Source organism: Helobdella robusta, assembly GCF_000326865.2.
Source record: "Helobdella robusta unplaced genomic scaffold HELROscaffold_17, whole genome shotgun sequence".
Taxonomy (NCBI): Eukaryota; Metazoa; Annelida; class Clitellata; order Rhynchobdellida; family Glossiphoniidae; genus Helobdella; species Helobdella robusta.
The window spans coordinates 1865632-1889086 of record NW_008703942.1 but is presented as its reverse complement, the minus strand read 5'-3'; the positions used below and the strand labels follow the sequence as shown (position 1 = coordinate 1889086).

The following is a 23455-nucleotide window of genomic DNA, read 5'->3' as shown; positions in this document are numbered from 1 at the left end:
AATTATCAAATTTTTCATCTGTTTCCCAAACAAAATAGGTGATGTTCTTCTAGTTATTCTTTGAAAAGTTTTTCTTAACCTTTTCAAACGTATAACAGTTTAGATCAACTGAGTTGCAGCTTATGTTGTTTGCCTATTAAGAGTGAATTAATGTGGAATGCTCACATTTTGAGTCGGACACATAAAGAAGTATTTATAAATCTCTGTTTTAACTTTTATTTTAAGAATCTTCTTATTATGATTCCTGTCATAAATTTTTCATACATTCATAAATAGAAGGTTTCATGTGAACAGTACAGAATTGATCTTTGTTTTTCAACAAACTTTTTATGTTACAGAAAATGTTTTGAATTTTTTTTGGAATGTTGTCAGATCAGATTGATAAATTTTACAACAAAATTTTATTTTTAAAGTGTTAATGAATTTTTTTAGTTTGTTTGACAATTAACTGGTTGTCTTAAGATCATTTAAGTATATTAAATTTTGATTGCTATAATATATATAATCATTTCATATTTTCAGCACACTGAGTGAGTCATCAAACAATAAATGAATCTTTGGAAAATTCATTTATTTTTTTTTATTTTGAGATGATCATATTAATATTCACGTTTGAAATTGGAAAACCAATGAAATGTTGTTTTTTTTCAGAGTTTATTGAAATCACAGATCAATAAATCTATTAATAAAAGTGTTGACAGCCTCAATGAAGTTCCCAACAAAAAAATGAAAAGTAAATCACATTCGTAATATACATTGTTAACCTGAATTGGTCAGACTGACAAATGCTATCATGCTATATAAGTGTTGAATTTTTCACACAATATGTTAAAAAAATTTTATGTCTAATTTAATTCTAGCATTCGAAGACTAGTGATTACACTCATATATATGTTTATTCATGAAGTTTTGTACATTAAAAATATAATGTAAAGTTATAGTAGAAGATAGCGTCTGTCTGTTTTTTCTAATTTATTATTGTTGATTAAAGTAGAGAAAAAGTAAATGCATCTCGTGTTATTAATGCTGATAACGATGATTTGAACCTTTTTTGTAGTTTCGGGCTCAGAAGAAACGTCAACAGCTTTACCATTTGTAAGTAATTCAAATCCATCATCAACATCTCTTGGTACTACTCTTCTAAATGTCAACACACCATCATCTGGCTCAGCACCGAAATCTATATTGAAAAAAAAAACGGAGTCTAGAAGCACAAACCCGTCTGATACCCGAACAAAAGTTAACAACGGTGCCAATGGATGTACTACTGATGATAATTTAAATGCACCAAAAACTTTCAAAGGTATTTTAAATATCTTTAATTAATTATTTTCTACATTACGTCCTACCTCGGGAAACTGGGTCTCTGGACGCTAAACGATGATTGATTGATTGATTTATTTTCTTAGTGATATGGTTTTTTTGTTATTATTCAGATAGAAAAATAGAGACATCAGCAAATACAGACCCAGATATAATACCAGATACAAAAACGGAGCTACCAGCAGATGTAGCTCAATTTATACCTGAAGGATTTTTCGATGATCCAAAATTAGATGCAAAAGTTAACTTTTTTTAACCTTCTTTATCCGCTTTATTTCAGTTCATTTAATTGTTTTTTTTAAACATTTCTTCACTTTTGTGTATTTTTTTATTTTGTTTTGTCAACATTTTTATTATAAGTTTATGAACATGATCTGAACTCAAGAGGTCTGTTCGTTTGCGACTGTTTGTAAGATAAATTTTTAACTATTCAATATCAATATATATGTTTCATTGATTTATATAAAGTAAATGATAATTATTTATTACTGTTAATTAAAGGTCCGAAATATTCCATATAAAGACAAGATGGATGAGCAGATGGAATTGTTTCAAAAAGCAATTAAGGAAGAAGCAATGGTCGGTTACATTTGCAATAGTTAGTTGGTTAAGTTAATGACAACTGGAATAATTGAGAAAATTATTTAACAAGGTTTCGGAAAGCATAATTGAGGAAGATGACGAGGAAAGAGATGAGCAGCGTCTTTTGGATGAAATCGATGAACAGATGTTGGGAGTTTTTATTTGATTTTTAAATTTAAAATTTTAAGATGATTAAGATTATAAATTTCTCTTAAGTATGATTTTTCTTGATTTTGATGTTCGCAAACAGGATCATGTGGTCGAAAGTTGAATATTTAGCAAAATCCAAGCAGCCGGTTAGAAAGGTTGAAATCAAAAAAGAAGAAAGTGATGACGATGATAGTGACGTTGATGAATTTCTTGACTGGAGGAATAAGTCTTTTTTGAGTAAATTAAATTGACAGTTTATATATCGCAAGAAATGTATTCTACTTTGTATCACTTATTATGCAAATGAATTTCATATTATTTGACACCCCCAACCAAAATAGTTGCGATTCGTACAGCAAAATGTTCGCTTTGCTCATCAGTCTATAAAAAACATACTAGTGTCACAAAGCTTTCGAAGTGGAATGCGAAGTTTTATTGTCTCGTGAGAATGTCGCGGACATTACCTAGACTTGGTGCTAAAACCTAGTAATATGTAATATACATGATTTGTGATCGATCGGATAGAATAGTGGTAAGTTATAGAAGAGGGAAGGTTGGTTATAATCAAGGGGAGGCTTTTTTACCAATATACAACACTTTCTTATGTGTTGAAGCAGGGATATGGAAAGAAACTCAATTTTTTTCAACTTTTAATTATTTTCGGTAATGTCGATTATGTCGATTTTATTTTTTAAATTTATACCAAATCTTATATAAAGAATATACATATATAGGAAATCAGCCATTTGTAACATTGATCAGCCAATAATACCATGCACACAAGGGGCCGTAATAATCCACAACTATAATTGTGAATAGCATAGATTAACATGTGTTTAAATTTTAACTATTTATACCTTATGCAAAATAGTAGGCTAGTGTTTTTTACAACAAATTATTATAATATCTTTATAGAATATAAATTTTGAAATTATATTAACGTTAATTAGAATGTCTGAAAACACAAAAAGAATTTCATAATACATTATTATAAAAAAATGAAAATGAATGTGTATTCTTCAAACAAATTTTTAAAAACCTAGCGATTATATAAAAACTACATGGTCGAATATTACAAAATTATCACGGTCCATGGATATATATAACATGGTATATGTAACGATAATAAGGATATTCTTATATATGTTAATCTGCATTTGTGTACTAAATAAAAGTAATTAATTACCACATTGAATAACAATTAAAAAAAATTAACATTTTAAATAAAAGCAATATTCTATAATAAGTAGATATACGATTGTAACTTTTGACTCGAACGATAAAAAAATTACCCTCCAACTTTCCTCCGGAATTAAGCTCTTTGTTCGACCGTTGACAGTAAGCGAAGGCCGTTATATTTATTCTTGTTATATGACTACGGCTACTGGGCTCTCGCTGTTTCAATTTTGTATTATATTAAAATGTCATTAATAGGTCAACAAATAATGTCAATTTATATAAATTTTTATTAAAAACAATGTGTAGGTAGAGAAATGAATATTTTCAATAGATGAGTATTTTAATTCTAAGAATGTGAGATTGACAACGACGTGAACTTATAGCTGTCCATAGTTAACGTGCTCTAATAATAAATTAGCGATGCTATGCGATGCATCCATCCGCATTACGAAACAATAGCAGAATAATGCACGCGTAATTTTGACTGCTGCTCTCTCTCTCTATTTCGTTTGAATTTTAAAAATGGTTTAGTATTTATTTTTTTTAAATTTCGTTCAACAATTTTTATTTACATCAACAATTTAGAAGTTCTACTTCCAGTCAAAGGCTGCTGTAGGTAATTCTTGTAGTAAGCTTCTTTAGTTTAAATAAAATTGTTCAGTTGCCTACTTAAAATTTTATAAAATAAAATATAAATTGATTTTATTTGATTATTTTTTGAATTAGTTTAGTCTTTTAGTAATTTAGTTGTTCAATTGTTCATATAATTATATAATACATATGATGAAAAACTTAATAAAAAAAGACAAGATTTTTCCACTTTGTTCCTATTTGGTTCATCTACCTGCAAATTTTGTAACAATAAATAACAACATTCAAGAAGAGATCATAGTTATAATTATTCAGTTATAACTTAATTATACTTGTTCAGTTTTCTTCTTTATTATTTATCATTAAAATTTAATAAATTAATTTTATTTGATTATTTTTTGAATTAGTAAGAATATTTTATTCATCATATTATTTATTATTATAAATTATATAGTTATGATCATATTAAAATTTTTTATGTTAAGTTTTTGTTTCACAACATGAACTTTACAAAACAAATTAAAATTATTTATTATTTAAAATAATTTTTATATGAACATATAATATTTAATTATAAAGGATTTATTAAACAAAAGTCAGATTTTTCCACTTTGTTCCTGTTTGGTTCATCTGCCTGCAAATTTAGTAACAATAAATAACAACATTCAAGAAGAGATCATACGTCGTTATTTGATACATTGTACTGTGCAGTTAACATAATCAACAACAAGACAAGAACACCGCTGCAGCTTGACTTGTTCTTTCCTGTTACTTATTTTGGTAATTTAGTAAGTTATTAGATATTTATTTATGTAAGATTATTATTATATGTACTATAGTATACACATATAATAAATAGTTTTTAATATTTATATTTCATCAAATTTAAAATGAACTCAACCAATTAGCCACAGATGACAGATTCCTGTGACTAAATACTTTTTAGTGATATAAATATTTATCAAAATTTATTTGATAGGCACAAAGATTGTGAAGCATTAACAAAAAAGTTTAACTAAGAGTGCAGCCAAATTAGAATTATCAAATTTTTAGTGTTTTAATCATTAACTTTTAATATAGAATATCAAATAAATTATTAAATTAGCAATGGTAAGTTAAGTACATTATCAGATCAAAGTTCTATAATATACAGTTGGAGATAGTTTTTAAATTATAAAATGCTAAATATAATTTTTTTTCAATTTTTACAGATCAAAAGACTTAGTTAAGTTTTATTTATAGACATAGTTATCTTTTAATGGATGAAGAATATTTATACATCAATTCAGAATTTAAAAACCGAGATATTATTTGTGAAGAAAATTTGTCGATAGATTATCACATCGAAAATTTTTATAACAAATCCGTTGAAGAACAAAGTAAAAAGGATGGATTTACATGTTGTTCAAGAAAAAATTTAAATACAAGTCTACCTCCATTAAATTTTGATTTTAATGATGATTCGTTCAACATTGTTGGTTCTGATATTTATGATAAATCAGATAATGATGTAATTGAAGATTTATTAAACTGCAATAATAAAGGATACAATGATGATAATGACTATTTGTCTTTCAATATACCAGCAGCAGCAGAGTCAACAACTAATTCCAAGGTTGATCTTTCCTTTCCATCCAAACATTTTGATTTGTTTAATGAGGACAATAATGATGATTTTGAATCACCCTTAATAAATGTGACAGATGAAGATGTATTTGAGAAGAATGATGTTGGAAACAATCATAACAATAGTTGTCTTTCTGGGGTGCTCGGCCATCGGCGTACTCTTTGTCCCAATTTTTATAGAATGAAACCTGTCGCTGCTGTTTCATCTTGTGGGTCAATTTTGCGTCATTCAGCATCAATGCCTAACACAAGATTAATTTTAAATCACAACAAGAACTTTCTGAGCGTCAACAAGAATAAACACAGCAGTGTCGACAGAGATTCTAGCAAGCAAAATCATGTAAAACTAAATGTAAACAAGCAGAATTCTGAAGTGAGTAAAAGTAAACATTACGAGGGAACATATCCAGCATTGGAAGACCATAGATACTATGCCAGAATGAAGAGACCTGAAAGTCCACCACCAATAAAAAAAAGAAATTTTATGAACAGCATGGTTCACCGTTTTGATATCTCTCCAGCCAATCAACATATCACTTCTCCTATCAAAGAATCAAAAATGAGTATATTGGAAAAGTTCCTAAGAGCTAGGTGCCCTTTAGACCCTAACAAAGGAAGTAACGCAGCGTTAGCCACTAAAGGTATGCTGAATCTTTGTATCAAAGAACAGAAGAATAATTCATCTAATAAAGTTCTAAACTCTAAAAACAGAGATGACCTAAATAAAAATAATATTTTGAAAAAGTTATTAACTGGTGAGTTGGAACAAAGTGAGGCCCACGAGTTGGATATTAAAAAAAAAGTCCAACGTGACAGTAACAAAAGCAAAGTTATTCACGAAGAACTTACTGATTGTTTAAGTCAAGATAAATCCCTAATCAATGAATTTAACCCAGACATAGTAAATATTTTTGGTGATGTTGATAATGTTGATGGAATTGTTACACCATCTACACCGATATCATCATCGTCTAGCACAAATAATTTGTTTTCATTCAACCCCGATAACATTTTGGTGGATGGCTTTGGCTTGGATACAGGGTTATTGGTCGATGAGAATAAAGGAGCAGTGAGCATTGGAGTTGATCCTCCATATTGGCAAGATGATGATTTTCAAATGGTAATTTTGAGTTTTTTAATCATATTACATATTCGTGTAATTATCTTACATATTATACTATTATAAAGTATGTATATATAAAATGCTAAGCTTTTATTATATACAAATTCATTAATTACAGTTTATTAAAATATTAAATTTATAATAAATATTATTTTTTGCTGTTAACAGAACTCGATGTTCGAGTTTGAGGAAAATATAAGGCAGCACAACAGACAGGAGACCATTACATTACAACATTACACCAACAGCTATCTCTGACCACCAATAATTTACACATCTGTAGTCCAAATTTACTAGGTTTATTCATTTTTAAAATTTTTGGATGGATTTATTTTAAAATTTTTGGAGGGATTTATTTTAAAATTATGATTGTCACATCATTGAAACTGTTTAAACTGGTTGGTTGAGTTGTTCCTTTAAGGTAGTTGTTCATAAAACTACACCACTTCAGTTGCAATATAGTTACTCTCATCTGTTGGAACATTTTGTTTTTGTAGGTGATGTATTGAGTTTGGCTGTTTTCTTAGCCGTAACTTTTTTCAATGTTGTTTAATTGAATTGTCCTCTGACAATTCTACCAGTTTTTATGTAGTTGTTTTTTTAAATAACATTTTCATGTTTTCATATTAACTTATCCATGCAAATATAATTAGTTCAATCAGAACAGTGAGGATTAAGTAAAATTAAAATCAAAACTGATTAAAAGATTATTAATTAATTTTTAAATATTTCGATAAGAGACAAAATTTCTGCTTATAAACTTTTAAATAAGAACTGTATTAATGGTGTAATGGAATCATTTCTTCTATCATGTGTTTATAATACACGTAGACTGTGAATATTTATTGATGTATAGTACTTACTTGAATCCACATTCACATTTTTTATTTTTAGAGATTTTGGATTTCTTTTTTTTAATATCATTCGTTTAATCCTTTCATAATAAAGGCCTTAGATATATTATATTGTACATATAATAGTTTTATCGTTTTTTTTTCAAATTTAATTTTCAATAATTCTAATTGTTATGATTAATTGCACCGGATAAACAATGTTGCGTTTACAAGAGCATACAAATAATTAATGCAAACGAATTTTAATTAGTTTATTATTAATAATTAATGTAATTGAATATTCAAACATTAATCTTGCTTAGTAGTTGAATTGCAATATACTTTGAGGTAAATAAAAATAATCGTCAACAATGGAGCACTATGTTTAATTTAAATGTTAGATTCTATGATGTTTTTTGTGTAGATGTCTTTGCACATTTTTTAAAAAGAATAACGTTTTGATGAACTTACTTTTTGTAAATATCAAAGCACAGCTGTTTTATATGTGTGTGTGTGATGGGTAGATTTCTTATTTTTCTTATGTTTTAATTTTATTAAGTTTATTGATCATGATGTTCATATATGTTTCCAATTTATATTTCTAGCATAAATTGTTTGGACGTATTTTATGTAAATTTTCACATGCTGCTACTTTCAATTAAGGTTATTTAGAAGTTTTAAAATATTATTTTACAATAGTTACCACACAAATATATTAAAGTTTTAGAAAATGTTTTTATGTATAAAAAATAGTAATCAAAAGACTATCTTGTAAAAGCTTTTTGTGGACATTGGTAAAAAAACAAGGTTAATTTATTTGATTTTATCATGTTTAGTGTGTACTGGTTATGTAAGAATTTTTCAAAAATGAAATTATGAAAATCCAACTCTTGTTAATTTTCGGCTGCCTCAAGAATTGAGAACTTAAGAAATAGCTAGATAGTACGTAGGAATGCCAGTACTAGGAACAAATAGAACGTAACAAAAGGAAAGACTTATTATACTTACTGAACCGGCTATTTTGCTTTGTAGTTAAAGTTGCAGAAGTATATATATAATACATAAATAAAATAATAAATTCAAAAATAAATAATTACATAGAATAATGGAGGTAAAGTCGACAAATTATCAATACGTCTGTATAAAACGCGTTTGTCGTCATAGATACACTTTTAACCAGGCAAAGAAATGTATTACGCTGGGCGATAATAAGATTGTAAGTTTGCGCATGTTGTTTCCGTCGTTTTGATGGTTGTGGCATAAAAATTTTTTATTTTTAATTTAAAGCGTCTTCTTGCGTTTGTCTGTTCGACCTGTCCTCAGCCTGACGTCTAGGACGAATTCGAAGTTCTTATTCTGTCAAGAACAATTTCAGGTTAGGTTTCTACCTATTCTTATTATAATTATAATAATAATAATTTTAAATTAATTTTAAACTTTTGACAAGTTTTTAGTGAGGTTTTTTTTTCATCTTTCAGAAGTAGAAGAATATTATAAAAGCAATTTACTTAATTGCATATAAATAATATTAAAAAAATGTTATATAAATTTGTTTTTTTGTATTATAAATAATTATATAATTTATATATAAATTATAAATCATATATTATAAGTACAGAGTGGCATTATTTTTTAAATTTTGCAAAATTTTCAGATTGTACTGTCATCTGAAGAATAATGTCTGGAGATCATCGTAAACATGGTCAGTTATTATAATTTTATTACAATTTTCTATTTGGATTGTAAATCAATAAGACATTGTTTCATTCCCTATGTCTATGTGATATGTGATATGATTAACAATGTTAATTTAAAATTAAATTTTCACTCAGACACAATGCATCTATTATTCTATTCTTTATCGTATAAATAACCTATGTGTATGTATAAATAACAATTCTAACCTATGTGATATCTGATATGATTAACATTTAATTTAAATTTTATATGTACATTTAAAAATCAATGTTTCAAGCAATCTTGAGCGTTTATGACAAAGCCGGCATCATAGAATTTGCCAGAAGATTGGTTAATGCTGGCTATATGATATTATCATCTGGTGGTACTTCGACCCACTTGAAGCAGCAAGGCATTGATGTCTGGTATGTATTTGATTTGACCACCTGATGAATTATGTATGTTAATAAATGTACAATCTCAAATAGATTAATAAATGTATAATGTTAAATATGATAATAAATGTATCATGTCAAAATATCCTGGTAAGTGTATAATTTCAAATATCTTAATATGTGTATATTTGCATAATGCTGAATAGGCTGATGAATGGGTAATCTCAATTATGTTAATGAGTGTATAATATTAATTATGTTAATTAATGTTGTATATCAATGACCAAAAATATGAATGTTTCCTCTGTGCAGTGAGATATCCACTTACACAAAGTCTCCAGAACTTCTGAAAGGAAGGGTGAAAACCTTGCATCCAGCCATTCATGCTGGTCAGTATGGAAATTTTATTTTCTAATTTATTATAAATAAAATTTTTAATTTGGTGTTCATGGCTTTCTTGTGCACTACTTATTTTTTTGTTTTTATTTCAGGAATTTTGGCAAAAGACACTGAGTCAGATGTGAAAGAATTAGAAAACTTGAATTACAATTTGATAAAGTAAGTGGTGTTTATTATTGCCGCAGTTATTAAGTTTGTGATTTTTTTGGTGTTTAATTTTATTTGTTATTGTATATCAGGGTTTGATCTTTACTTTTGGAAGTTTCTTCTACTTTTAACATGAACAGCATTGTGGGATAGCTGTTTGACTATTTAACTTATTATTTGATAAATGATGTTTTTTATCTATGTCTGTATGATTAACTTCATAATTTTTAACAAGGAACCAGAATGCTTTCACCATTATATATATTTTTTGTTACTCATGAGTTGATCACCAATTAGCATTTATTTTCAGTTTCCATTATCATTCATTAATTAGTATCACTTTGAGCTAATTGCTAGACACCAATATGGTACTTAGACTTACATGATGCTTTTGTTGTCATTTTTTGAATTTTTTTCATATTATATCATCTGATTTTTATAACTTGACTGTTTAAAAGTTTTTAGCTTCTGGCGACCATGCATCTTCCTTTTAATTTTCAATCATTCAAATTTCAAACTTTAATTCAACCACCAATTTTTTTTTACAATGCAAAAATGCTTTCCAAATAAATTATTTTGTTAACAAACGGTTTTCTAGTTATGACTTTCATTTCTTTTTAACGTTTCTGCCTAACTTGCTTACTCATAATGTTTAAATTCGCCATAAAATTTCCTGAATGAAGCCTGGTTGTGGTCAACTTGTATCCATTCGTGCAGGCCGTGTCTTCTCCAGATGTGACCATTGAAGAAGCTGTTGAGCAGATTGACATAGGTGAAATGTTCATTTCATTCTGAATTTAATATTTCGCAAAACTTTAACTTTGAAATTTCGGATTTTTTATAAATTATTTGTTACAGACTTAAAAATGTTTACATGCTGCAAATTGTCTGTGAATGCTATTTATGTGATGCTATAAATGGTTTTGAGTCGAAAAATTTTAAATTAATTTTACAAACACAACAAAAACGTTTCATCTGGAGATTTCACAACAGCTTGTGAACAAAAAATCGGGGTGAAACAAAACTGTTGGGAAGGGATCATTTTCATATGTTGGAATGGAGTAGTTGGATTGTGTGGAGATTAAAGAGATGAAGATTGTATAGAGATTATGGGAATGTAGATTTTGTGAAGTTGTTTATTTGAAAAAATTTTTTTTGATATGTTTTATAGTGATGTTGATGACAGAAACAAAAATTAATAAGTAAGACAATAGCAGTTGTATTGTTGCTCATCAATATTTTAACTCAGGTGGTGTTGCTTTGCTCCGAGGGGCAGCTAAGAACCATTCAAGAGTGACCGTCGTCTGTGATCCAAATGATTATGACAGGTTCGACACGTGGGCCTTGTTTGTTTCATTTTGTTGTGCTGCTTGCAAAGCTGTGCATATTTAGGAGGAATGTGATTTGTTGCTGGAAATAATTAAAACAATGATTTTGTTACTCAATAGGTGTACTGAAATTAGGGTTAGGAGTATTCATGATGTTTGTATATACCTGGCATAGAATTATAATTAACTTATGTAGCTGTCATCTTATTGTTTTCACATACTGAATTTCTTGGAATTACTTTGAATACTTGTGCTTACCGTGCAGCTAGGTAGATTGCGTTGACAGTGTATGCCTCATCTTGCCTGTTCATATGAGAACTGAGCTCTAGTTTAACGCATTTCTCTTTATAAATGAATAATGATTATGAAAAGTACTGAAAGGCAATGAGTTAAACATTTTCTGTTTTTTAAACGTATCAGTTAAACTTTGAAATCTCTATGAATTCAAAATAGAGTGCTTGAAGAAATAGAACATTCTGACAGCAAGGATACCACAGCTGCTTTGAGGCAATCTCTCATGATCAAGGTTGGCTGATTATGCCGGTTTTTTTGTAGCAAATGTTCAATTATTTTTTTATTTTTACACATATTTCAATATTTTTTAAAAATACATTTTTCTTAATTCCTAACTTCCTAGTTCAAAATTGTTAAGTAAGTAATTTAGTTTAATTAGTGAACAAATATTCAATTCAATAAAATATCATAAATGAGTAATAAAAATAGAAATAAATAAAAGTCTGAAGTATATGCAAATGTGGTGGTAGTTAAACAAGTGTTGAGATGATAAATATGCTGCAGTGCAAATATGGCTGACAATATTAAGGACAACAGTTTTGGCATTGTTGATGTTATCGGCAATAAAGAAAGATTACAAAATGTAACTTGATCAAATGGATCAAATCTTATTTGTTAATTTTGCTGATAACAGTTCTGGCATATTAGATTTGTGTTCGTTATAAATTATTTTTTTGTCTGTGTACTTGTTAAACTAGTCAACATTCAATAATTTCAGTAAAAACTGACGACATGCACATAAACATGTGTGCTAATAAACCTACCCCGTGATTATCCTGTTTAACGTCATGGTCATTTTGAGAGCCAATGACATTTTGCTGCTCACCTGCCTAAATACATTAATTTATTTTGCTCAATTCAGTTTTTTACTCATTCAATTTTTTTTCCCTTTTTCTTTAATTTACCTATTTTCATATTTTTATATACTTCCAATTCAGTGTCAGCCTTTGCATTAACATATCCTAGTTTGGTAATGAAAGAATAATATAATATAATAAGTATGTGCGTGCTTAAGTGTGCTTGTGCTATTGAAAGTTGTGCCTCACTTTGCCATTTAGAATGCTTACAATTTCAATACTTTGTATGAAACAGGCATTCAACCACACCAGTGAATATGACATAGCAATCTCTGATTTCTTCAGGAAACAGTACAGTTCAGGAGAGGCCCAGATGTCCTTGAGGTCACGTGTTTGTTGGTTGAGTGGGGATGGGGCTGGGTTTGTCCTGTGTTTGTTGATTATTGTTTGGCTGGTTGGTGGTGATTGAGGATTTATGTGTTGGTTGCAGCAGACTTATAAGTGCTTTTTCATTAAGTCATGTTATTTGATGATTGTAAAATTGTATCTGGAACTATTTTTCAGTTAGGATTGGTCAATTTTTTGATTGAGCAGTAAAGTACAATAAGTATAAAAAAATGTTTATTCAACATTTGTTTTGTAATAATTATCTATTAATCTTTTAAAGATATGGAATCAATCCCCACCAAACGAACGCCCAGATATACACTCATCTGCCATCTTTACCCCTTAAAAGTATATAATATTCATTTATTGTCTACAAATTATTTTGTACAATCTTCAAGTTTTCAATTGTATTTTCTAATTAAGCTGTCGTTGTTGTTACCTGCATAACATTTAATGACTTAGCATTGAAACTTTGTAAAAATTTAATTAGTTTCATTAAAATTTTGTGTCCAGAATTTATACCATAAAAGAGTTTTGTAGATAAATGTAAAAATCTGTAGTTCTGAATGGTAAGCCGGGCTACATAAACCTCCTCGATGCGCTGAATGGATGGCCACTTGTTTCAGAATTGAGTCAATCGCTGAACCTGCCTGCCGCGACATCGTTCAAACATGTCAGCCCTGCAGGAGCTGCTGTTGGCCTGAAGCTGAGTGTTGAAGATGCCAAGATCTGCATGGTGGATGACCTTCTTGATCAGCTCTCACCACTTGCCTCTGCTTACGCTAGGGCTCGCGGTGGGTTGTTGTTTTGTTGTGTCGTTGGGTAGCTTCTGTGACTGATGTAGTTGCTGATGATGGTGTTATTGTTGGGTTACTTATGTGGTTAGTTTGATGTTAATGACTTCTATAGAAATGATTAACACAATCGTTTAAAGTTGGAATAAACAAAAAACAACTGAACAGGATCGGATCGTATGTCATCATTTGGTGACTTCATTGCATTGTCAGATGTCTGTGATGTCATCACAGCCAGGATTATATCTCGAGAGGTGTTTGTTGTTGATGCATGTATCATGGTTCAAATGTCATCATTGGTTTATGTAATCTCTACCATTAATTACAATACCTATATCATCATCCTATTAAAAATTTTTTAGTTCTTGCATATCTTGTAGATTATAGAAAGATGATACCTTTTATATTTTAACATTTATTCTGGAAAAAAATACAATTAATTTTCATTTTTATAATTTTTCAATTAATCAGGTATCGGATGGCATAATAGCTCCAGGTTATGATTTGGAAGCATTGGAGATATTGAAGAAGAAGAAGGGAGGTGCCTACTGCATCATTCAAGTAAGACAACTATCACATTAGCTTTTCCGGCTTTCTTTTTGTTTACCTTTTTGATAATGTTAACATCCGTTTTCTAAAATAATGTTGAGACCAGTTATTGTTTTAGTACGTCAACATTTTATATTAATCGTTGTCATATTCATTCAGTTCTCTTTTTATTGCGATAATAAACTCCTTCATTGAGGCAAATGTTAGAAATCGTTGAAAATTTTCACCCCTTAATAAGATCGATAAGGCATACAAGCCTTCTGCCAGGGAACTAAGGACTGTGTTTGGATTGACGATGGAGCAGATGAGAAATGATGCCGTCATAAACAGGGACCTTCTCAAAAATATTGTCACCACTCACCAAAACGTAAGTTCAACTTTCATGTCCCTTTCTTCTTCGTTTCGTGCAACGTTCGTTTTGGTTTTGTGTTTGTTTTATAGTTAGTGTTAATGCTGGATTGTGTTTGTTTTACGCTTGATACCTGGAGTGTAGCCAGGTCAAATTATGGGATAATGTAACTCATGGTTTTTTATATATTTTAGCTTCGGTTGAAACATTGTAGAGATATGGTTTAGACAGTTCAATAATGAATGAGTAAAACGAGAATTAAGCTGGAATAGAATTGAATTCAACAAATAAGATTTCTGTTCCAAACTATTAAAATATTTTTATTTTAAAATAATAATTTTGTTTTTTGTGTAACAAGTTTATTGGAAACAATAATAAAGATTCTACTGTTGAACCACATTCAGCTTCCAGAGCAGGCCATCATAGATCTGATCGTGGCCACCATTGCATTGAAGTACACCCAGTCCAATTCCGTCTGCTATGCCAAAAATGGACAGGTGTAAATTTTTTAACTGACACATCGTACAATATTTGAATTTGGCTAAAATTTTCATGTCATTCTTGTTCAATATGATTTTCAAAGGTCATAGGAATAGGTGCGGGTCAGCAGTCACGCATTCACTGCACAAGACTTGCTGGTGTCAAGGCCACTAACTGGTCAGTTGGGTGTTGTGTTGTACGTAATATGCAGCTTGTTACGTCTATTGGGTGCTCTGTTGGTCAATGGTCACAATATAAAATTAGAATTAGAAGGCTTACACGTATAGATACATAGATGGATTTCCATATTACTTTAATTGCTTAATAAACAGGTGGCTACGTCATCACCCGCGTGTTGCATCCATGACTTTCAAGAAGGGAGTCAAGAGGTCAGAGATTGCAAATGCTATCGATAATTTTGTTGAAGGAACTGTTGGTCAGGTGAGTTTGTTGTCTCTTAATTATGGTTTCTTTTAAAATATAACAAATAAAATATAACCCAACCCAGCGTACTTTATGTGATACGACGTGCCAAGCTTCTTGCGGACTATTGTGATTTGTTGATCGTATTTGATTTAAATTTGATTTCAATGTTTGAAGTGGGTCTGATGCTCGTTTTATTAAAACAAACGCGTTTATATCTCTCGCCTAAATATTATAGTGTAAATATAATACTACAATTCCTATTTTGTATTGGTTATTGTGATGCACTACATCTTGCAGGATGTTGACAAATGCAACTGGGAGAAATCGTTTGAAGTCGTCCCGGAACCACTATCGAAGGTTGTTATTGTATCATTAATATGAAATTACTTTTAAAGAATACTTTCAGATATATAATTATTTCTAAATTAAAACTAAATGATTCAAAATTGAGTTGAAGAATTTTGAAGAGTCTTGGTATATTACTCTTAATGAATGATTCTGGTATGATTTTGATGATAATCGTGAAGATGATGATAGTGAGAATGATGATGAGAAAGATGAGAATGATGATGGTGATAATGAAACATGATAGGAGGAGATTCACTCATGGATGATGAAGTTGACCGATGTTGCACTCAGCTCCGATGCATTCTTCCCCTTCAGAGACAACATTGACAGAGCCAGCCAAGTTCGATCTGTTTATATAACATTGCTTTAGATCTTTTTCAAATATATTGAAATTTGTATGTTTCAAGTTGAGCTGTCATGTTCATTTAGTTTTCTAACTTCTTATGTTAAACATGGAAATGGGTTTTGACTTTGAAATAGAATTTGTAAAAGAATAATTTCAATCAACCATTCCATGTTTTCTGTGTTTAGAATTGATTTTTCAGGCAAATAAATGAAATAATTTTACAAATTTAGAAAGCTATACGCAAATGATATGGCATCACATAGTTTGATGGGTTGTATAATTGGTTATTTTAATCTGCCATTGCTGCATTAAGTAATTAATTGTTTCTTTTTATCCATTGAAGTTCTGAAGAAATAAGATGATTGCTACATATTGATTAGATTGGAGTGAAGTACATAGTGGCGCCATCAGGTTCAACTAACGACCAGAGCATCATCGAAGCATGCAACGAACACGGAATCACCCTGGCACACACCTCACTCCGCCTCTTCCACCATTGATCTGTTGTGGCCCTATCACTCAGCCTAGCATTCTCGTTGACGATATTGGCGTGGTTGCCATTGATTGCCGCATTGAAAAATTGTTTTCCTGATGAATTTAAATTTTTAATCATAATTTTGAACTGTTACTTTGCGAACATTTAAGGAGCTGTTTTAATGGTTTCAGATGTGTATGTTGACGCAGTTTGTTTGGACATGTATCATTTTGAGTTACTGTTTTTTATAATAACTTTTCTGGGAGTTGTAATTTTTGATCTGGAAAAAAGTGGAAATCGTGTCGATTAATTTTTTTTAAATTGTAACAGCGGTGCCTGACGTCTTTGTCTTGTTTTCCACGAATATTCATTTTTTATGTTCGCTTATTGTAGTGTATTTGAGCTAAGTAATATTTTAATTTTGGTTAGTAAACCATTTAATGACTGCAACCTATCATAATCGTCAAATTATATAGAGAGTACCTCTTAATTTTCCTAGCTGACTGACCGCTTTGAAATTAGATAATTGCAAATTCTTTCAAAGCACGAAAATTCATAAAAGCGATCAAACTAGACCTTCGTTAAATTTCATTCTACTTTCGCGTTAGTAAGTCGCCACTGTTTTCTGGTGAGTTATTATTGTGACTTGTTTAAACGAGCAAAACATTAAATTTAGTAAGAACTCTTCTAGTAATTTCATCCGAATTCAATGTCACCGTTCTTCGTGCGTTTCGTCGTCAACTGATAAAATTTCGTCAAATTATTCGACTGTTTGGCATTTGGCGCACATACTGTTTAATGGACAACTAACTTACCGAAGCTCTCTTGGGCGTTTGTAGAAAATTTTGTAAAAAAATATGTTTGGGCGGCGTGATGGCCTAGTGGTTAAAGTCGCCCGTCAATTTTCGCAGTGCGTGCAGTGACCGGGTTCGATTCGATTGTATGACAAAAAGATCCCGCTTATTATATGTTGCGTGTGTGATGCTTCGTTTAGCACGTATTTATACACGACGTTGGTGGCGTGTCGTTGAATCTTCTGCAGAACCTAGGAAGTGTGTAATTGACCTTTAACCTTTCATTTGCAATTATCAAATTTATTCGTTTTAGTACCTGCAGATTTTCAAGTGTACATATAAATGAATGGTGTAATACACAACGTAGGTGTATCATACAAAGGCATACTAATGTAATATTTGTTTTTTTTGTATGTTATAAATATATGAAAACGGGTGATGCTTCAAAAAGTCTGGGGAAGAAATTTACCTCGAAAAGATTATAAATTATCCTCGTGGCGAATGAAAAAGTCGGGCACATGAATATTTGAATACACTTCCGTGCGAAGTTTGAACGTGTGTTTCACAAGACTTTTCCATGTTGTTTCGCACAGCTTTCGTTTCACTTCGATACAAACAAAGTTAAAGTCAGGGGATGGATTGATAGGTGGTGGTTTGAAACAGGTTCTCCTTGACCGACAGGACTACTTAAGTATTTTTAGACGTTTCATTCATGTATCTTGATTCATTTCATATGGTTTCATTCATTCATCGCTATTATTACTTTTACTTGGGCATGAAAATAAATCACTGAAACTTACTTATGAATTTTATTTAAAATAAATTCATTTTTCGATTGGTTTTAAGCAGAGAAGACTTGAAAATGTAGAATTATGATAATATTTAAAACGAACGACACCTGCGTGTGAACACGTTGTTTGTACGTTGTATGCGTGCACTTTTGTGGCCTGTAGCAGTGGCGACTAATAAAGCAAAGTGCTGCTTGTGGCGCATGCATGAATCGAAAGGGACAAGAGCGTTGATGAGGTGGGTCTGGTGTGCGTGCATGCTGGTGCGTGCTATTATGGCGGCCTTCGTGATTTTGTATGTTAATGTAGTTGTATGTTGTAATATGCTGTATGTTGTAATATGCGGTGACGTGTAGTTGGGTGTAGTGCGAACAAACGAACAAACAAACGAGCAAGCGAACGAACGAACGAACAAACAAGGCAAGCAAAGGGTCTCATGGCCGAGTGGTTAGCGTGTCCGTCTACTACTCCCACGACCCTGGTTCGAATTCTGCAGTTTCTACAGATTCATCCGGGTAGCCGACCCCCGGTCAACCCAGCCGTCCATCCTTTCGAGGTTGGTAAATGGGTAGACGACGTAAGTTGTCGCATGCTGGCTGGCGAGATGGCTCGGTGGTTTAAATGCTCGCTGAGTCAAACATCTCAATGGCTATCATATACTCAGCGTATATGATGCGGTGCTTGCGCGTGCACATAAATACATGTGTACGTCGTGTGAAAATGATAAACAGCCTTTGTGGCAAAAGATGGCTGCTTCAAATCAATAGATGAAGAAAAGAAGAACATAATAAAAGATATATAGATAACATAATATATCTGTAACATTGTAAGTGGTTCTGCGTATGTCAGAGCTGCAATAATAAAGACTAATAAAAAAAAAAGCAAACAAACAAACAACCATACCCTTGAAGTTGATGAAATTGTGGTAAAACAAAAGTAGTCTTCACGATTGAGAATTAAAATTTAGTTACAGATTTGTAGATAACCAAAGTTCATAAATAACCAAACAGTAAGTTTCCAATTTAGAGGGAATATTTTACATGATCAAACATTAAAGTGCTGTTACAATATAAATTGTTCTCGTTGTTGGTATAGAGACACTGTACTTTGTAAATACTAAATATATATCTTGGAGATTCTGTCCTAGTTGATAGAAAGTTTCGATTGCCCTTGTGGTACAAAACGTTTTTCACGCAAACAACTTAGAAAAATAAAGTTAAATTGGGTCAAACATTTTTAAAACTTTTAGAAAATAATTTTTGACATTTAAAAAGTAAAGACAAACGACAGTGAAAGCTGTTGCCTCATGTAGAAACCGCTAAACAGTCAAAGTCATACAAACTGTCATAATGTCACGTGTTTGGGGAGACAACATCACACTGATATTACACAATTAACAACAATAACAACACAGTGTGTGTGTGTGTGTGTGTGTGTGTGTGTGTGTATGTGTGTGTCATAATACATTCAGAATACATACAGACGGTGTAGTTGGCTTTCTTCAACATATTCGTGTTGGAATTTCATCGTGCGTTCAAATGAATTGATGGTGGGTCGTAAAAATTCATTAAAAGCAGCATGGAGTTATGACGCGTTTCCTCAATCAATAGACGCAGAGACAGGCAGACAGGCAGACAGACACAGGCAAACAGACTGACAAAAAGGCACACTACACAACAATTTTGCTATTTGAATGAATTGGTCACGTGCAGAAATTTGCACGTGTTTGCGTGTGTTGACATGTATGCATGCCGTGTTATACTTTTATGTTTTATCTACTGCTATTTATTTTATCTGCACTTCATTTTTTTGTTTGTTTTTTCATAGAGTTATATGAATATAATGTGCACATTTATTATTTTAATTTGTAACAAACATTTTTTCGCGATTCAGCTTTATAACTTTTAAATATTTTGTAAAAATTTGTGGATTGAACTTGTTTGAAATATTCACAGACGTTTGTTGGCAGACAATTCAATCCCTAACTAAGGACAACACTTTGTAGTGCTTGCTATGAGATCATTATAGCCAAACACTTACAGGACTACCGATAGATATTCAACTTAAATAATTTTCTTTAAATTGTTGCAACATTAAACTTAGAAAAATGTTTATAAAACTTGTCGAATTTTTTAAAATAAAAAAAATTAGACCGTAATTATAATAAGTTAAATATTAAACGAACCAAGCAGATGGAAATAAAATCAATTGTTAACAAAAGCCTACCTTAATGAAAACCATGTCAATTATTTCAACTGCTTAAAATATTTCATTTAAAAACTGAAAAATATCTGAAATTCTGAAACAAAAAGTAATTAATTCAAACAACAAAAAGAGAGGACAATCGAAAATTTTGGCAATAAATCTTTTCAGAAATAAATTAAAACAGCAACATTCCTTTTTAGAAACCCAGCGTATCCAATCAATCAAAAGTGATTGGTAAAATTATTTGATGGTGTCACACAAGAACCTTTTCACATCCTTGAAGCCTTGCAGCCACATGCGAATATCGATCTAACTGCATTGTCCCAACGTACTTAGTGCATCTATGCGTGATGACCAGTCAGTCAGTCAGTCGGTCAGTCATTCAGTGCATGTGCGTCTGTGAGGTGCCTGTGGATGCACGTGACTGTGTGATGTATAAAAAAGTGAAGCGCATGTGAGTCTGTGTGGTCTGATCAAATGATTTATTTGCTTCATCCATGCCGTCTCCACCAGCAGTCTTCAGTTTTCTTTACTTACCGCTTGCACTTTCCTCTTCCATGCTGATATGCTGGTTAGTGGTCACTTTGGTATTATCAGGGCGTTCGAGGTGAAATTATTGACGTCGATTGCATCACCTACAGTAAACCACATTTGAAACATTTAATAATCCTCTTTCCATTTGAAAACATTATGAAAGCACCACAAAGCCTATCTGCATACATCCACCCACGTGTGTTCGTTCCCACATTGCACACACACACACACAAACACACACACACACACATGCATGCTGTACAGACTGAAAATAGAAATCATTAAGAGGACGAGGGCAGAATATTAATTGAGCATGCTTCAAAGAGCGGCAGCATCGACGCGCGCACACTGCAGCACAAGAATTCACACACAATGCAAACCACTACACATTATAAAACACATCACAGCGCAACACAATGAAACACACACGACAGCATACATCAGGCCACACAGCTTAAACTACAAAAAAGCAAACACTACAACACGATTTAATCCAGCATTGTACACTGTGCACACACACACCACACACACAACAAGCACACAACATGCACAACATACACAGGCAGACAGGAACTACGCCGCTTCAATCAAACTTGCGGAATGTTCCAAGCCGAATGTTGCAGACCGGAAGTGGATGAAAAGTTTGAAGTCTGTCTGCATGTGTGTATGTGTGTTTGTGTGCGTGTGGGTAAGTGTGTGTGTGTAATGTGAATAAATGTTCTGATTGCTATAAAATTATGTTGTTGTTGCTGCAATGGTGTGAAACTGTTACTTATTGTTGCTTGTTTACAACAACAAACACTTGTTGTTGTTGCTGCTAATTAATTGTTCACAGGTGTTGATGTTTTGAAGACACATTAAAACGTTATGATGCGTTCTCGTTGTGTAAAAGTGTTAACATGAAATCTGATGTTAACACACGCAAGTTGTGCTCGTTAGGTGATGCGTTTCTGACACTTCGATGTTAACGCCCTATTATTGGCTCATGTTATTCTATTGTATTAATGTTGAAAGATTTCAAAACTTTTCAATATATTAAATGTTATAAAAATTTTAATGCAGTCAATAAAATGTAGCTGCTCTTATAATATCAGCTGTCGAAATGTTCATCTACAATCATTTAATCAGTTTACTTAGAAATAATTTTTGTCTGTCAAAAATTGCACATCTGTTCTCTCACAACGTACACTCGATGACTGTGTACACGAACCAACAAAATAATTTGTGGAGTTCTCGGCAGCAGGCATGGGGCAAGGTCACTTAACTGCGCCGTCCTTGCTGGAACAGACCAGTATTTCTTACCCCACCTAACACACGCTGTTAAATTTCAATACTCTCACTTTATTTCTTCTATCAATATATAGCTTATTTATTCATCAATTACAAACTTAATAATTATTGTTCCACAAAAATATTCTCAAAAATAATTTTTTCACTCGTTGACAATCACGTTTTCGGCAATGTTGCAAACGAGCAACATCTGCATTAGCCACGACGGCAGAACAATTTGCAACACCATCAAAAAATAACATGTGCAACAATATTATCAACGACATCAGCAAAAACGTCAACATCAACAGCAACATCAACAGCAACATCAACAGCAACATCAACGTCAACATCAACAGTAACATCATATTTCTTCTCTGCCATTTCTTCTTTCACTCGTTAAGAAATTTTTCATGGCGTCGACGAAGACAACACAAAGAAGCCCGCACATGACGGCAAGGATTTATTGTCGAAGGCAGAGGTTGGTGTTTATTGTGACGTCATCATCGCATCCTTTCTTTTGACGCATTTTATTTTCCTTTCAGACATCGAATAATAATTTTATTTGAAATGCTGTCAACTGCCTTCAAACACTTGGAACATCAACATTATCTCGGTTGCATTTTTCCACTCGTGTTGAAATAAATTGAAAATCTTCAACACTTCAATTACTCTCCTTCCTATTTTCACTCATGTTGTCGCCTGCCAGCATTGTAGTCCAAACACTTAAAGTGATGGCAACATAAGCAACAAACCTATGCCAACCTAAGCATACCAGACCAATTCGTGGATTTCAACAAATTTATTAAACAACATACCATCCCAATCGCCGAATCTCACCAGATGGCTACGACTTCCGTTACGTCACTCTCCACGTTTTGAGGAAGTTGCTTTTCAAGTTTTCATTTCAGAAGACAAGCTCTATAAAAACTTAGAGTTAAATAAATAAATGAATGAGTAATATTAAATAATATAAATAAAGAACAACTAATAAAAATTAATTTATTTTACTGGCTGCAAAACAAAACGAAATGTTATTGCTGATTGGATGATTTTTCATCATCCCCATTCCTTCACCTTCTCTTCATCATCATAAACATTCTCGTCACCATCATCCTCCTCATCATCATCGACATGACTAATTCACATCCTTCAGCAACATCCCCACCACTGATCACATTATCATCATCATGATCGATTCAGTGATGACATAACGATATCAAAATAATAATAATAATAACAACAACAATAATAATAAAATAATAAT

General features: G+C 31.5%; 4 protein-coding genes across 4 annotated transcripts; all 4 read left to right on the top strand.

Moving 5' to 3' along the window:
* Positions 1-726: 726 nt before the first annotated feature.
* HELRODRAFT_170182 (hypothetical protein) lies at positions 727-3876 on the top strand (the record flags this gene model as incomplete). Its single annotated transcript, XM_009016018.1, has 8 exons — positions 727-733; positions 1058-1303; positions 1437-1564; positions 1825-1902; positions 1976-2052; positions 2156-2201; positions 3286-3393; positions 3820-3876. The coding sequence occupies 8 exons, from the start codon at positions 727-729 to the stop codon at positions 3874-3876; spliced, it is 747 nt and encodes a 248-aa protein (XP_009014266.1).
* Positions 3877-5083: 1207 nt separating this feature from the next.
* HELRODRAFT_170181 (hypothetical protein) lies at positions 5084-6832 on the top strand (the record flags this gene model as incomplete). The annotated part of the gene is made up of 2 exons (XM_009016017.1): positions 5084-6571; positions 6743-6832. 2 exons carry the CDS (start codon positions 5084-5086, stop codon positions 6830-6832), a joined length of 1578 nt encoding a protein of 525 aa, XP_009014265.1.
* A 1815-nt stretch (positions 6833-8647) lies between these two features.
* HELRODRAFT_98406 (hypothetical protein) lies at positions 8648-17168 on the top strand. The gene is made up of 20 exons (XM_009016016.1): positions 8648-8782; positions 9021-9109; positions 9383-9509; positions 9792-9868; positions 9971-10036; positions 10708-10797; positions 11275-11353; positions 11807-11879; positions 12740-12828; positions 13112-13179; positions 13392-13625; positions 13794-13879; positions 14097-14186; positions 14413-14541; positions 14928-15020; positions 15107-15180; positions 15336-15444; positions 15727-15786; positions 16022-16117; positions 16504-17168. Exons 2-20 carry the CDS (start codon positions 9085-9087, stop codon positions 16621-16623), a joined length of 1785 nt encoding a protein of 594 aa, XP_009014264.1. The 5' UTR covers positions 8648-8782; positions 9021-9084; the 3' UTR covers positions 16624-17168.
* A 3567-nt stretch (positions 17169-20735) lies between these two features.
* Positions 20736-23123, top strand: HELRODRAFT_170179 (hypothetical protein; the record flags this gene model as incomplete). Its single annotated transcript, XM_009016015.1, has 5 exons — positions 20736-20839; positions 20899-20992; positions 21482-21560; positions 22421-22546; positions 23032-23123. 5 exons carry the CDS (start codon positions 20736-20738, stop codon positions 23121-23123), a joined length of 495 nt encoding a protein of 164 aa, XP_009014263.1.
* Positions 23124-23455: the final 332 nt, after the last annotated feature.

Bases quoted from the DNA above. Each gene is read 5' to 3' on its own strand.
- HELRODRAFT_98406 (XM_009016016.1), top strand. From the start codon at position 9,085: ATGTCTGGAGATCATCGTAAACATG. The intron at 13,626-13,793 runs GTGGGTTGTTGT...ACAACTGAACAG, and splicing joins TGCTTACGCTAGGGCTCGCG to GATCGGATCGTATGTCATCA. The intron at 15,181-15,335 runs GTCAGTTGGGTG...CTTAATAAACAG, and splicing joins GGTGTCAAGGCCACTAACTG to GTGGCTACGTCATCACCCGC.